Source organism: Gopherus flavomarginatus, chromosome 1, assembly GCF_025201925.1.
Source record: "Gopherus flavomarginatus isolate rGopFla2 chromosome 1, rGopFla2.mat.asm, whole genome shotgun sequence".
NCBI lineage: Eukaryota > Metazoa > Chordata > Testudines > Testudinidae > Gopherus > Gopherus flavomarginatus.
Genome location: NC_066617.1, coordinates 135312421 through 135328250, shown reverse-complemented (window position 1 = coordinate 135328250; position 15830 = coordinate 135312421). Strand labels below are relative to the sequence as shown.

General features: G+C 45.2%; 1 protein-coding gene across 3 annotated transcripts in view; it reads right to left on the bottom strand.

Moving 5' to 3' along the window:
* TTC38 (tetratricopeptide repeat domain 38) overlaps nt 1–15830 on the bottom strand; it is a 144621-nt gene that overhangs the window by 19920 nt on the left and 108871 nt on the right. Inside the window, exons 1-7 of one of the 3 annotated variants that reach the window (XM_050965945.1) lie at nt 13532–13660; nt 8852–8929; nt 6726–6807; nt 4413–4584; nt 3094–3267; nt 1946–2021; nt 573–692 (exon numbers count right to left, since the gene is read on the bottom strand). In XM_050965945.1, coding sequence (XP_050821902.1) covers nt 573–692; nt 1946–2021; nt 3094–3267; nt 4413–4584; nt 6726–6807; nt 8852–8929; nt 13532–13555 — 726 coding nt within the window. In that variant the 5' untranslated portion in view covers nt 13556–13660. Of the gene's footprint in view, nt 1–572; nt 693–1945; nt 2022–3093; nt 3268–4412; nt 4585–6725; nt 6808–8851; nt 8932–13531; nt 13661–15830 lie in introns of those variants that run through there. The other 2 variants (XM_050965953.1, XM_050965981.1) reach the window with 2 other exon arrangements.

Here is a 15830-nt window from a genome sequence, read left to right as displayed (position 1 = left end):
GTCTTTATAATGAAAAAGCATGTTCTCTGGCAACATCTTACACAGGATTCTTACCCCTGGTTTTCTGTTAGGGCTAAATGGTGCCTTCAGGGAAGTAGAATTACAGGTAAATAATTTTCCATTCTCTTAGGAGTACTGGAAATCTTGACTTCCATAGATGTCAATGGCAAAACTTGTATTGACTTCAACGAGGCCAGGATTTCATCTATTTCCTTTAAGTGTCTTTATCCGGGCCAAGAAAATAGAAATATTGAGGGAGGACGGGTAGCTAATTTTTTTTTAATTATGCACTACCAATCCCAGCCATAAGTGCTGAGCCTAATTTTTTCATGATTAATACCCAGAGTGAATTTTTGAAGCACAGAACTTTGGTTGCATTTTCTGCCTCTTTCCCAAGCGCCACAAAAAAAGGTTCCACACTGAAGCAGCAGATTCCTCTTCTTTGTGAAAGCATTCCTGTGCATTTTATACTAGATCTGATGAAAAGCACGTAAAGAGGAATCACTAGTATATAGTGGGAGGGGAAAAACCCCACAGCCAGCAATTTCAGAGGAACTGTTAAGGAAATTTACCTTCCAGTTGTTTTCAGTTTGCTTCATAAATGTCAACCCATTCTTCAGGTCTGCTTTCATTTCATTTATGTGTGCTATAGTATGGACAGACCATGCATCTGACTGGTTTATAGCTAAAGCCTGATGGTGGCAAAAGAGAAAACACCATGATGCATACTGGGTAGATTACAAATAACTGTACACATACTGTCACTAGTACAGAAATTGAAGACTATTTTCTCAGGTACGGTAGATAGTAAGTATATCTTTGCTAATAACTTCAATCATATCCTGTGAGACTAGTTTAATCAGAAACGGGAAAATTTTTGTTTACTGGAGTTCACTTGTTGGCATCTGCTTAACAATGATTAAGAGGTACAAAGTAGTTGTAGAGAATGCAGACCTTAATCAAGACCACCAAATTACATTTCATTCTACAAACTTTCCTTACACTTCAGCCTCAGAAGAGTCACGTGGCCAGCACAAAGCCATCCCCCCTCCATCCATATGGGGAGCATATGAGCTGATCACTTGCTTTAAAAGAAAATAATAATACAACTCCTTGCAGTTAACCACTTATCCTATAACAAGAACAAAGGCTTCGCTAGGTTCTGAATATCAGATACATGTATCTTTACCATTCCAACAATTCCCACTCATCTGTAGAATTTTTTCCCAATTTCAATTGCTGACAATTTAATATAAAATAAAAGATTTAATTTTTTATTACTTTCAGCAATCTGACATGTAAAAGCAGTTTGGCACAAAAAGGAACCTTTGAAAATACACCAAGGTGTCAACTGATTCTATTTGTCCTATACTTTACATAGTTTTCTCAAATTACAGGGTCCTTTGTCATATGGATATGTTGCCAGCTTTTCATTCCCACTGCAAATAATGAGATCATCTTTATAAAGCGTGAATGAGGTATACCCAATTTACCAAGGCATTATACAAGTTGCTCATCAGGTTAACCTACTGTACTGCTGATATTCTGTGACCCTCACCGAGATTTGCTGGCAAGAGGACACAGGTCTCATATATGCTGCATTTCTCAAGTTTCCATTTTATTCTCTCCAGCTTGCGTAGCAAGATTCTTTCTGATCTCCACTCTCATTCTGCCCCTCCCTCACCAATCTTGAATTTAAAAAGCCAGCAAAAACTGAAGAAAAAGGAGAAATCTCCTTTTTTGAGTTCTTAAAACGTAACACCTATAATGGCAAAGTCATTCTTATGAGGATGTAGAATAAGAATAGATATGAATTTCAGTACAGTTGCTTACTTTTGTTTAGTTAATTTTAAATGGTCAGAAACTATCTCTTTCAAACAAATATTTGCATACTAAATAAGATTAATAATTTAAAACCTTTTAGTACCAATGATGTCCAACTTACCTCACTGGCGAGCTTTTCAGCATGATCAAAAAGGTTAGTTTCCATCAGTCCAAAAGAGAAAATGCCTTTCACATAGCTAAACAACAAGAAAAACCCGTTTAGCAATTAGCAGATGAAGCTAATATTGCAAAACACATTAAAATAATTTAATACAAAACAACACTTACACTGTCAGTAGTAATACCAAAGAGTGGAAGAAGGAAAAAGAGCACAGAAACTAATTGTTTTCCCCTACAAAAATTAGCATATGCAGCAAATGACCAACTTTCTCTTTCCCAGCAAACACTGAGAAGACATGTATTCATGTGTTGCGCTAACTACAAAATCACACAAACCTTTGTAAGATATAGAGTACTATTGATTTGCTACTGGATAACAATTACAACTGTATCCCAGGGCTGCATTTCCCCCTCAGCTCTGCTTCCCTCTTCTGAAGTCCTGCAATTTACCTGACCCCAATGAGGTCAATGGAAGCCTCTTTAGCTTCTGACCTGCTATAGAACTAGTAGATGGCACCAGAGACATTAGGATTACACTAACAATTTACAGAAAACTTATAAATTTACCCTAACTTACTTAATCTAAGACTAACTCCCTAAAAAACAGTAACTAAACTAAGCTAGGGAACTAGTTAGCGAGCTGTGGATACAAGGAATCTGAAGAGGTTCATGTCCTTCTGTTGCTACAGTTGGAAGGAACTGAGGCAGCACAAAGCACCATGCCTTTTATATCCTCACCCTCAGAATGTTCCAAAATACTGAGGGGAGGGAGAGGAAGGGGACATGAGTGGTTCCACCTGGAAATGCTATGAGAAGGTTTCACCATCTAGGCTGTACTGGCTGGCACATCCTATGAGTGGAAAAACATGGAAGAAATTCAAAGAAACGGCTCAGTTAAAAACAACTGAACAGTGGGTCAGCAGGAAAGCAAGAAGAGATGTTAATTCTTACGTGCACATTTTTAAAGTCAGGTTGGTTATTTAGAACTCCCTTATCTGTCCTCAGATAGAGATTACAAGAACAATCAGGGTTTGTGTGCTGCCCCTACAGACACTGCTGACCAGAGACATCTGAATTTATGCATACAAAGCACATGCACACCAGAAGTAGAGATCCACGGACATTATCTGAAGATCAATTCTTGCATACCTACTAAGTGGAATATTAGGTGTCCAGTGAGGATATACACGGGCAACAGAGTCTCGCATCTGTGTTTGATATCCCAGATAAAAATAAGTGTCATGGGCAAATTTTAGAGCTAACATGTCAGTTGGATGGTCCTGCAGAATCTTATCCCATATGTCACAAGCTTTAGGAAGACGCCTAGAGAGAAAAAACACATGTTAATCATTGACAGGGCCAGCATGACCAAATTGCCTGAATCTAATATTATTTCTAAATTTATACTACTGTGGCAAGTGGGAAATCTACTGACAATTCCCTAGCTTGCAAGAGTACTTCTGAATTCTTAGTATACATGATTGCACCATGAAGACAGTTGAACACTTTCTAGACAACCTGTATATGGTATTCTTTGTTTGTTACTAATAATGCACTGCAACTAGGGGGGAGGGAGGGGAGGGAGTTCCTTTTAGGCCCTGATTCTGCATGTTGATCCATGTGGGAAGACCATTACCTCTGCAGAGAGCCTCACTAAAGTCAATGTGGCTCCACACAGGTATTGGGGTCCAGCCAGGCAGACCAAACACCATGGGTCAGAGCTTTAGTGATCTCATTTCTTACCTTTGTTATCAAATCCTTTTACTGCTAATATCTCCCATGCGGATAATAAACAAATAACAAAAGTTAATAGTGTTTAATATTGTCTAGAGAATAAGCAAGCTCAATATATTTCTGTAAACATTCAATTCCCCAAAGTCCTCATTTTCGTGGAGGGCTTCCAACACCTTGTATGTCGTCTCACCTTTTCAGAGGAAGCAGAGTCTATAAATGGAATAACAAGACAAGACTGCTTGTATTTTTGCTTCTACAGTCCAAGTCTGTGGGAAGTTAGGCTCAGCATTTAGAATGACCAAAGATTTAGCCTCTTGAGTGGTTTTAGTTTTAAACCGTTATTCCAATAGTGGAATTATTGGTAGGTTTTAAAATACAGAAGACTTGTAATATACTGGCATGATAGAAATATTGTTCTTTATAGTATTGTTGGCTAATTTAGATGCACATAGTTTGGGAGAGCTAAACTTAAGAACCAGTTTCTCTGTGTCACTGTGACAGTAACCTATGGTCAATCTGCAAGATAAAAGGAGGCAATATCTCTTGCCAGCTGTACTACTGAGTGGCACTGCTTACCATTCTAGAGTAAGCATTTAATCAATCAAGTGGAATGAAAGATGCCAACATAACAGTCAAAAATGTGAACAGAAAGGGCAACATGCAACCATGCTGTACATAGTCTGAATGATGAAACCAAACCCCCTCCAGCCCTCCCCTAAAAACCAACCACTTACCCACTGGCAAACATGTCTAGTGCAGACACATGTAGCTTCTCCCTCTCAGTCAGGGGCTGCGATTCTGAGAGTGCCATCATCTTTTTCATCGCACTGTCCAGCTCCTTGTCTAACCTCACTGAACTCCCAGTGCCAATCAGAACCAAGCCATTGGCAATCACATATCCCATTGCTGAAGAAAGCAGCATGGAAAAATTTAGACACAATAGGTAATTTAGCAGGTGCAGAAGCTCTAGACTAAACTATTGAGATAAGTTTAAATGAAAGCGACAGGTAGTAGAAGGCAGTAGTGCTAAAGACTGGTTAGGATCCCACAGAAACCCAGGCAGCTAAGGAACAACCATACATTAAGGGCTTGTAGCACTTCAATGAAGACGGCTACCTATGCTGATGGGAGGCGTTTTCCCATCAGCATAGGTAATCCACCTCCGCAAGAGGTGGTAGCTAGGTTGGTGGGAGAATTCTCCCGTCAACCTAGAGCCATCTACACTGAGGGTTAGGTAGATTTAACTGTATTGCTGGCAGTGTGAATTTTTCACACCCCTGGGTGATGTAGTTATACTGATCTAATTTCCTAGCATAGACCAGATCTAAGTTACTAGCAGGAATCTAGAATTTTCCCTTTAAGCAAATCTTTTACTTTCAAATTCTTCTTTAACAGCCCTGAATGCCCTCAAACCACCACCTTGTTATTAGGAGCAGTTAACCAATGCTGCAGCTGTCCCCTCCTTAAGCAGAGTTTGTGATCCTAATTTCTCACCTTGCTCTATAATGACCCATGTACAACAGGATGGAATAAAGATCACAGAAACTATTTTAGGACAGGCCAGAGGCAACGACAGAGGAGAATTAACAGTCTGCCCAACACCAGAAAAGCCAGGGTAGAGAATACCCTACCTAAGTGCAAGACACTTCTAAGAGTTACTTTATAATGAAAAGAGGAAAAGCAGATGTGCAGAAGGATTGAGAGAGGTGGAGCAAGAAGATGGGCATAAGATGGCCCAGGACTTGTAGAGCATAAAGCTACTTTCATTGGCTGTGATGTATAACACACATGGCGCATTTACATTGCAGCTGGAAGAGTGCTTCCCAGCTCAGGCAGATAGACACACACTAGTTCTGCTTGAGCTAGTGCCCTAAAAATAGCAGAATAGCAGCATAGCTGTGGGTAGCACATGTGGCGGCTCAAGCTAGCCATCTGAATACAAACCTATCTGTGAGTACGTACCTGTGGGTACATACCTGGGCAGCTAGCCTGAGCCGCCACTGGTGCTACACTCAGCTACACTGCTATTTTTAGCATGGTAAGTTGAGCAGAGCTAGTACATGCCTGTCCGCTCAAACTGGGAAGCACACTCCTCACTGCAGCATAGACATACCCACAGAGAAGCATATTCCTTTGGGGCTGCATAGGCCCCACTACCTCTCCACAGGGTAGGGCTGTCTCGATACAGGAATTTCCCCCCCAGAATTCCTTTCTGGGGACAAGTCTTTAAAATTTGGCAAAGGCAAACACCTGCAGAATTAAAGTTGCTATTTTGCCCAACTGGCAGGCACTCCACCTCTGGTACATTCCCTGCCTTGTTATTTCTGCGCAGATGTAATGTTCACACACACTGCCCAACAGTGAAGCCATATTTGTTTTGTATATGTACAAAGATGCCAAAAACATCTTGATACAGTGCAGGAAGGTGTAAAATAAACAACGATATCTTTAAATGAAGTGTACTGTAACAATGAATTTATTATGTTTAATAAGCTAAAATAAAATAAATGCCTGCAAGTCTCAACCCTCATGTTCAGCATCAGAAGATCTCCCTACATCAATGCCTTCAATTTGAGATTCATCACTTTCCTCTCCATATGCTTTTTCCCAGGCAAGTGGAAACTTCCTTTCATTAATCATATCATGCTGATATGTCAGAAGGAGAAGCGTGCATAGCAAGGTTTGTCTCCTCCAGTCCCTTTAAAGGCCTAACCATATACTTTCCACAATAAGACTGAGCTCTAATACCAAATTCTCCTTCATTTCAACATGTACCATCAAGTTATTGGGACAGCTAGGAATTTTTCTTTTTAGTTGTGACATTTCTTAGCTCACAGGATATCAATTTTTCCAACCTATTTACTATTTCTCGTATTTGCTTTTTAAAAATGATCATACTCAAGGGAAGAAAAGTGGTTGTCTAAAAAAAGTTCTAAATGAAAACAATCAATGCTATACTAACCCAGCCCTTCAGTTGTGTGTAAGAAATAAGTTAACCATATACAACTACTGTACTGCATAGCCAGCAATTAAAAAGTTCTACTTACTAAAAGTTGGATCTGCTGCATGTAACTTGGAGAGAGATCCTTCAATGCCCCCTAGACTCTTATCATTGGTCCATGTAGTATACTGTAAAATAGAGTGTGAAACTGACTAGAAACCAAATGAAATCTCCACCCTCCCCTCCCCCCATGGTCCCAGCTGAGTGAAATTCAAAAGTAAACAAAATGAACAGTAAAAAGTGAGACTAATTTTTTTCAGAAGTAATCATCTCTGGCCTGGTCTACAGTACAAAGTTAGGTTGTAAGCTATCTTGTGTCGACCTATTCGGGCATGGGTCTAGACTCAATTTTGTCTCCAGCCAACATAAGCAGGGTGCTTATCCCTGTTACAGTGGCACAGTGACACCACCTCCTGAACAGTATTTTGCCATGATCAACCTACTGAGGCTGATGCAGTGCAAATGTGGACGCTGTGTGACTTACATCAATCTTAACAGTCCTCAGTAGCTGTCCTATAATGTCCAACAATGACAGCTCTGGTCACAATTGTGAACACCACTGATAAGGAGTCACGGAGACTGGAAGCCACCCACTTCCCCTTTAAAATCTCCACATATTCCTGAAATGCCTTTTCCTGATTGCCCAGCTGGTGAGTACATTTAGCATATCTCCCTTGTTGCATGCAGTTGCCCAAATGACCATGCTGGCGCCACGCGCTAGATGTGCTACAGCCTGGAGTAGGGAGGATGTGTTGGATCTCTTGGGCCTGAGGGAAGAGCAAGCTGTGCAGGCACAACTATGGACCTATCGTAGAAACGTGGACATCTATGAAGAGATTGCACAGGGGAGAAAAGTGAAGAGGTATGACAAGGATGAGCAGTGCTGTGTGAAAGTGGAGGAACAGTGGCAGGTGTATGACAAGACCCAGGAGGCCAACGCTCTATCTGGGGCTGAGCCGCAGACCTGGCACTTTTTCAATTAGCTGCATGCCATACTTGGTGGCCACCCCACCAGCACCCAGTAGACCACTGTGGATACTTCTGAGGAGCCTGAGACACAGATCCCTGCCATGAACAGCACGGAGAGGGAGGAGGAGTAGGGGGTCCAATTATGCCAAGAGCTAGGATCTTTTTGACTTCCTGCTTCACTGTTAGCATGGTTCTCACTCTGGTGACCCTGCACTGGAGGGCTGGGGCAAGCTCAGCACACAAATGCGGGGATGAGGCCTTCTACATTCAAAAGTTCTGCAGCATTTGTCATCCCAAACCTCCATTATGATGTGATTCCACCAGTCAGTGCTCATTCTTAAGGTCCAGAAGTGGCACTATATCATCGGCAGATGCTCCATGAATGCCACAACAACCTTGAATTGTTTTTCACTATATATCTCAGCAGTCTGTCCTCAAAGAAACTGTCATACCCATTCCTGTTACGGTTCTTCCTGCAGCTCTGCTAATAGTGGAGGATTGTTTCTCCTATGGCTGCAGTGTTCATAATAATAGTGCAGAGCTCTGGGGGTCTCCATGCTTCTGTCGGAGACAGCAGATACCAAAAAGTGCCCCATGGGTTTCTGAGATTTTAAAAATGGTGGGAAAATGATGGGCTATGGATAGCATTATGGGATGGAGAAATTTGCATGATGGGAACTTGACCCCTTGTTCCCAGTCATCCCTGCATGACTTGTTTCTACCCCACCATGCATTGCGAAAATTTCCCAGAAGACAGTGCGCTGGAAAGTAGCTGGTTGCACATTGGGATACCATACCACATTGTGCATCAATACGAGGTGAGTATGCGCAATACCAATGCAAGTATCCAAATATGCATGCACATGAGCGATACGCTAACTGTGGTGGCTTTCTGGCGACGTAACTTGCATCGACCAAAGTTTGTAGGGTAGACAGGGCCTAAGATGTCATCAGTAATACACAAAGGAATCTATTTCTTTAAAATAGGATATTTTTTAACCAGACTCTCCTTTTGAGTCATAAAGAGGATAAGCAATTTAAAAATTAGCTGCAACAAACACTGTTTTTATACTTAAAAGTCCCTTCAAATCACATTTTATCAAAACCCGGCCATACCCAGTGGTAGATTAGCCACCGGGCCGATGAGGCCCATGCCAAAGGGTCCTGGCCAATTAGGGGCCCCCAGAAAAAATCAGTTCATACCTGTGTCAGCGTGGCATCAAACATTTTGCAGGCATCATTACTAGTGGTGGATAGGACAAGTCCAGCATCCTGCCAGGCCTATGTAAAAAACAAAAAGTGAGACTGTTTACTGAATACACTGATTTTCCATATGTCATGTTAGCTGAGCTCTAAGAACCAGAAGAGTAAATTTCTGGCAAGTGTTTCATCTACCTAAAAAATTTACAGGAAATTTTGAGACGCGTGTAAGTCTTTTATTCTACTAAAATTATGTTTGAGGAATCCTCTCAATGTGGATAGAGAGAACAGAATGGTAGTGGTAGAAAAAAGATAAGGGAAATTGCATAATACTATGTATCTGCCAAGGACCCAGATATGCTATAGTTCTTTTAATTTTAGTACCATTCTCTCTATAAACCTCAGTAGTATGCTAGTCCCATCACTTCAGATATACCCTTTCAAAATGGATATGTGGCAAAATAAAATTCTTGCTTCGCAACTTGTCGAAATCATCAATCCCAATGACACCTGGGGCCAAATTATTTGCTAATTTAAGTCTACTGATATCAACTGAGTTACACCAGCACAGAATTTGATCTAAGGATTAATTTATAGGAGCTTGTAGGGACATTTGATAAGGCAAAAATACAACACACAACAATGAAAGAAGTAGGCTGTGCACAGTTTTGCAAACAGTTTTTATAACAGCCTCATTATATAAACTGCATGGTAAACATCTCATCGTGATAACTGAAGTTTTAGATCCACCATGGCAATTTATTACTAGGAAGACTGAAAGAACACCTCTTATTACCTGGATGAGGTGATGTATGCTTTACACAATGGTGCATATGGCTGTGCAAACTGCTTCGTGACTGTCCTTAAGAATATTCCTAAAAGAATCCCAATAATCAGATGAGAAATCCAATGATCATTCCAAAAATCTCTCATCTGCCATCAGATTACCCGCGCAACCTTAATTCTGCTTCCTCGTTCATATGCATACTTTCATCACATACTATTTCTTTTCCACAGGATGCATGCGCAAGGGAGCAGAATTAAGGTTGCATAGGAAACCTTAAATATGCCAAATGATTGATTTTGCAACCTAAACATCTAATTTAGTTTTTTGTATGTAATCTATATACATTGACACTTCCCAGTCTCTGTTTCTAGAATGATCTCACTAATGCCTTTAAAACTGTAAGCTCCTCAGGGCAAAGATTCATGTCTCATACATTTTATTCACTGTATAATGCTAGCAAACTTAAAGAGCTATACAAATAACTGTAGCCAAAACCAATTTTTCTTCCATGACATAGAATTTACAAAAAATACAGATGGAAAGAACTGGAGCCATCTAATCCATTTTCCTGTGAATGAACCATATTTTGCAATTGTTTGTCTAGTTTCATTTTACAGTTTAAACTATTTTCTGATTGCAACTGTGAAACTCAAGGATGAAAATCTGAAGCAAGTAGCAGTAACATCTATTTTTATTAGCATTCTCAAGATTTCCTCATCAAGACTGGATTAAAGGATCACATGCAAGTGGTTTAAGTACCTGAGTGTTCAAACTACAAGTCTAAAAAAGCTATATTGGAATGTAAATGTATATCTTTTGTTTAGTGTTTGCATTAAGTCTATGGCAAAAAGGAGCGGGAAAGCGATTAAGCTGTATATTACAGTATACATACAGACACTAACCCCACTGTGAAAGGGGAGCAGATCAAAGCACACCAAGGAAATGGCATTGTGCATCAGTGACGGACACTGTACACAAGAAGTAGGGTAGACTGACCCCAGTGTGTCACAAAAATCAAGGTTCACACAGACAAGCCCTAAGGCTTTCCCTGCACTAGCTTCATTTCCGAATAATATTCCACTGTTGCTAGTGCTAATACGCCTCCATTAGCAGTAGCAAGCATGAGAACGCTAGTATAGAAAAGGTGCCCCCAGCAGCCAGCATTATAACCACTGAGTGTCTGCCCTAGTGTTCCCAACATGGCTAACACTGGGAGAGCTGCATCAGTGTTAGCAATGACAGGACACTTTCCAGGGAGCAGGCTAGTTTAGACAGTACCTATGGGGAGAAGCTGGTACCAAGTGTTGCTAGCCACAAACTTTGCTGGGAGCTGGAGTGAAAAGTGGGGGAGAGGTGTGCGGGTAGGGTCTGGGCAGATGGATCCTCTGCTTTCTCTCCCTTTCCTATGTGCTTCAAAAGGCCTTCAAAATGACAGAGAAGCCCCTGCCTCCAGGGTTCCCAGGATTCATTAATACATGACAGCAGCCGCACGGCACCTATTTCTTCCCTTCCCCTTTATATTAGCCCACTTGGGGCTATAACTGACTCTGAAGCTCACTTTTTTTAAACAAAGCCATGACTGAGGATATAGCAATACTTTAAGCAGAGTCAGCATAAAGGTTGCAGGGCCCTAAAAGCAGCATCAGGATATTGGGACCTAAACCACAATCAAGCATCTCAGAAAGTAACAAATTTGGGGAGACAGGACATGTGAAAGAAACTCAGCAAGGCCCCAGTTCAAGGGTAGCAAATATAATAGAGAAAAACTTGATCAGGCTGTGCCTGTAGCAGAGACAGCGGGAATCATGCTGGAGGCTTCTGATCCCCTTAGAATTTCCTGAAAGGGGGTCTCCCTAACAGAATTTTTTTCAAATGTCAAAAAAAGGTTCAATTTGCGCTATCTTAACTGATTATAGGATTACCGCTTACTTTGAATTACACAAGCGGCAGCTTTATCTAGAGGCCAGACACTCAGATACTAAATGAAACAACTGGCTACTTTTCATAAATGTTAAATACTTGCTTGAACAAACTAAAACTTTGTGAAACTTGCATTTGGAAGAATAATGTGAAATCTGAGACATGCAAAGAAAGAATAGCAAAATAAACAAAAATGTGAACACTATTGGTAATTAGCACATGCATCTAGCCCTTTGAACCTTCAGAATCAGAGAAAATTAAATAAATTTTAAGAAACAGAGACTGATTAGTACTGAAGGAATGTGACATGTGCAGTTAAGTGTTTATAGAAACATAGGAGAGAAAGAAGGGGAGTTTCTGTTCCTTTATGTGGAAGAGTGCCCTGACATGTTCACTTTGCCTAACAGCACCAAGGGACGCCTTTGTTAACCCTGAGCAGTGCAGTTTCAGCCAACAATGTTTTCTGAATATGGCTACATTTGGAATTTCAAAGCGCTGCCGGTGAGTGTAGTCGAAGCAGCAACGTTGGGAGAGAGCTCTCCCAGCGCTGCATATAAACCACATCCCTTACGGGTGTAGCGTGCAGCTCCCAGCGCTGCCGCCCTGATTACACTGACGCTTTACAGCGCTGTATCTTGCAGCGCTCAGGGGGGTGTTTTTTCACACCCCTGAGGCCTTGTCTACACTACAAAGTTGCAGCGCTGGTGAGGGGGTTACAGCGCTGCAACTTAGGATGTGTACACACCTGCAGGGCATTACCAGCGCTGTAACTCCCTGTTTGCAGCGCTGGCCGTACACCCGGTCGTGCCTCGGGTGTAGAGGATCCAGCGCTGGATCACCATCGCTGGTCATCAGGTGTAGACACTCACCAGCGTTTTTGTTGACCTCCGTGGAATAAGCAGGTTTCCCAGCATACCTGAGGAAGCCTCTCTGGTAATCAAGCAAACTCCACTGCTCTCCAAGCAGGTATCCTTCCCCGCGGTGTGCTCTGGCGTTCCCCGACTCCCCCTCCAAGCAGGTATCCAGCCCCACGGTGTGCTCTGGCGTTCCCCGACCCCCCCTCCAAGCAGGTATCCAGCCCCGCAGTGTGCTCTGGCGTTCCCCGACCCCCCCTCCAAGCAGGTATCCAGCCCCGCGGTGTCTGGCGTTCCCCGACCCCCCCTCCAAGCAGGTATCCAGCCCCGCGGTGTGCTCTGGCGTTCCCCGACCCCACCTACAAGTAGGTATCCAGCCCCGCGGTGTCTGGCGTTCCCCGACCCCCCCTCCAAGCAGGTCTCCTTCTCCGCGGTGTGCAACAGCGCTGCAGCGTGGCCACATCTAACACCACTTGCAGCGCTGGTTGCTGTAAGTGTGGCCACTCTGCAGCGCTGGCCCTATACAGCTGTACTAATACAGCTGTAACAACCAGCGCTGCAAAACTGTAGATGTAGACATACCCTGAGTGCGAAGGTTGCAGCGCTGTAAAGTGTGAGTGTAGCCATGGCCTAATCACAGTCATAGTTTTGCACTACATGTTGAACTCTCCTCTCCAACCCCCGAGGTTGTGCCCGATGACCAACATTTCTCCCACCAAAAGTTCAGCTCCACACATTTCCCACCCAAGATCTCAAAACATTTCATTCACAAGCACAAGTCAGAATTACAGCCTCTCTGCGAGCCAGATCTCGCTTTCACGGGAGCCTGACGCACCTGGAAGCGCTTGCATTACAGAGCTGGGGAAGGGACCAAGGAGTCGTGACCCTTAGCCCCGAGTCACCACCCCCTCCCCAGTCTGCACAAGGCAAACATGGGCGCGGAGGCAGATGGGGGGCTGTGGTGACAGCCTGTGTGAATTGTCACAGCAGCACGGGAGGGCGAAGCTCTGCAGGGAGCCGGGCTGAGCGATGCCCCGCCCGCCAATTGCACCTGCAAAAAAGAGACCCCGCCGCCACCGCACCCCGCAGAGCCCCCAGCCCATCGCACCGCTCCCCCCTCACCTTGCAGTCTCTCAGCGGCACCATGTTCCCGGCTCCTCTGCTCTCGGACTGCGGGGTCGGGCCCGTCTCCCCGCCCCCAGCAGGGAGACACCTCCCCGGGCGGCTCCGCTGAGCTGGCAGCGCCCTTGGGGACGGGCCCGTCTCGCCACGCCCCCAGCCGGCTGCGGGAGAGCCCGGGCGGGGTGGGTGAGAGCTGCCCCCGGGTTCCCAGCCCTGGGGCGGGGAGCCCCGCACCCCACTCGGGGAGGCAGGGCCTGGCCTAGCAACGATCCCTGCAGCTCTCCCTGCTGCCCGCTCAGCGCCTGCGGGCGCCCGATGGGATGAGCCCCGGCAGCAGCCAGGCGCCCCGGCCCCGGTGTGATCACACCGGCCCCTGGCCCTAGAGCAGGGAAGGGAGGAATTTGGGCGCCGCGTAAAATGCGCACGCGGCGGGGGGGGGAAGGAATGCAGGTTCTGGCGGGGGGCTGCCCCGGGGGGAGGCAATGGAGGGAGGCGGGGTGTTTCCGGGCTCCTTGGCTGGAGTAGTTGGGAGGCCCCAGCTGTGTCGGGGTGAGGGCTCTCGCTGCTGGCTGCCAGTGCTCTGTGACAGGCTGTGCTCACTTCTTGTTATACCTTTGGGGATATTTCCCCCTGCAACTTTGCACGCAACAGCGCAGGGGCAGCTGCCAGCTCAGAGTAACCGACCATCTTAATGGGCTGCGTTTGCTGTAACCAGTATCTCAAGTGCGCCAATGGCAGGAGTTTTATGTTGGCTACTGGAGTAGAGGGTGACTGCAATTTGAACTGATGGCTGGGGGGAGAGTCGAACATTCTGTAGCTTCTGCAAACTGACTTTATGCGACAAATTAGAGGGACCCTGCATGCCTACTTTTTTTCACAGAAGCTCCCCAGTGCCCCCTCCCATTGCCCTCTGTTTGAGGAGCTCTCTGCAGCTCCCTCAAACCCAAGTCCCCCCCCCCGCCTCCTGCCACACTTCAGTCCCCACATGGCAATGGCTCTGCACATATCCTCATTCCCACTTCCATTCCCTGCTTCCTGTAGGCATGCTCAGAGGCAGGGCCGGCTCTACAGTTTTCGATGCCCCAAGCAGCGCTGAATTGCTGCCGTGGGCGGCCGGGGCAGTCCATGTGCCCTTAGGGCAACAGGCGAGTTTCCACTGCTGCGGCAATTAGGTGGCAGTTTCTATGTTTAGCTGAAGCCGCCCCGGACAGCTAAACATAGAAGCTGCCACCGAATTGCCACCGCTGTGGAAACGCGCCTGCCGCTCTAAGAGCACATGGACTGCCTCTGCCCTCCGTGGCAATTCCGTGCTGCTTGGGGGCAAAACAACAGGGACTGCCGCCCCCTGCAGATTGCTGGCCCAAGCACCAGCTTGGGATGCTGGTGCCTGGAGCCAGCCCTGCTCAGAGGCAGCCCTAGTGTAGAGGTATGTTTATGAACGATTGTAATTTGGAGATGCTTCCTCAGGGACCATGTTGTGAGTATAAGAATTTGGAGACAGGAGTTGGGAACACCACGTGGCTGTGGGCAGCATTGCACCAGAGACACTTCTCAGTTTATTAAAGTTTTATTCCTTTCTCATTTACTGGTTTGTTATTTAATGAACTTAAAGATCGTTACCTGGTGTTAGAAGTGCTGAGTGAGAAGGAAACAGCAGTCATTTTGAAATTAATGCCTGTGTTTGCAGGCAAAGACAAAGCAAGGCACCACAGACACTCAGAGCATCAAGCACAGAGGCTTTTGCATATATGTTTTAAGCAAAATAATAACTTGACTAGTTTAAGAGGGGAAAAAAGCCAAAAATTAATATGTTGCAACCTAAGTTCCCTGTAAGCTGCACGGCTGCACAACAGGCTATCAAGGGCCATGCAGGCAGGGAGAGGAGCTCCTCTGCCAGCCAAGCCGGAGTTGCTGGGGAGAGGAGCCCCTCCGCCAGCCCAGCCCTGCCGGAAATGCTGCAGCCCATGAGAGGTGCACCTCCCCCAGCCATGCCGGAGCTGCCACAGCCTGGGTGAGGTGCCTCTCACCTGGCCCTGAGCTGCTCCGATGAGAGAGGGCTAGGGGGAGTCCTCTCTCCCCTTTGCAGCCCTGAGGCAACCTGCACTCCAAACCCCTCATCCCAGAGCCTGCACCCCCCTGCACCTCAATCCTCTGCCCCAGCCCTGAGCCCCCTCCCACACTCCAAACTCCTTGGCCCCACCCTCACCACACATCACCTCCATATTGGTGTACATAACAAAATTCATTCCTCACATGGATGTGAAAAATAGAGGGAACACTGCTTGCAACCTCCATCCAG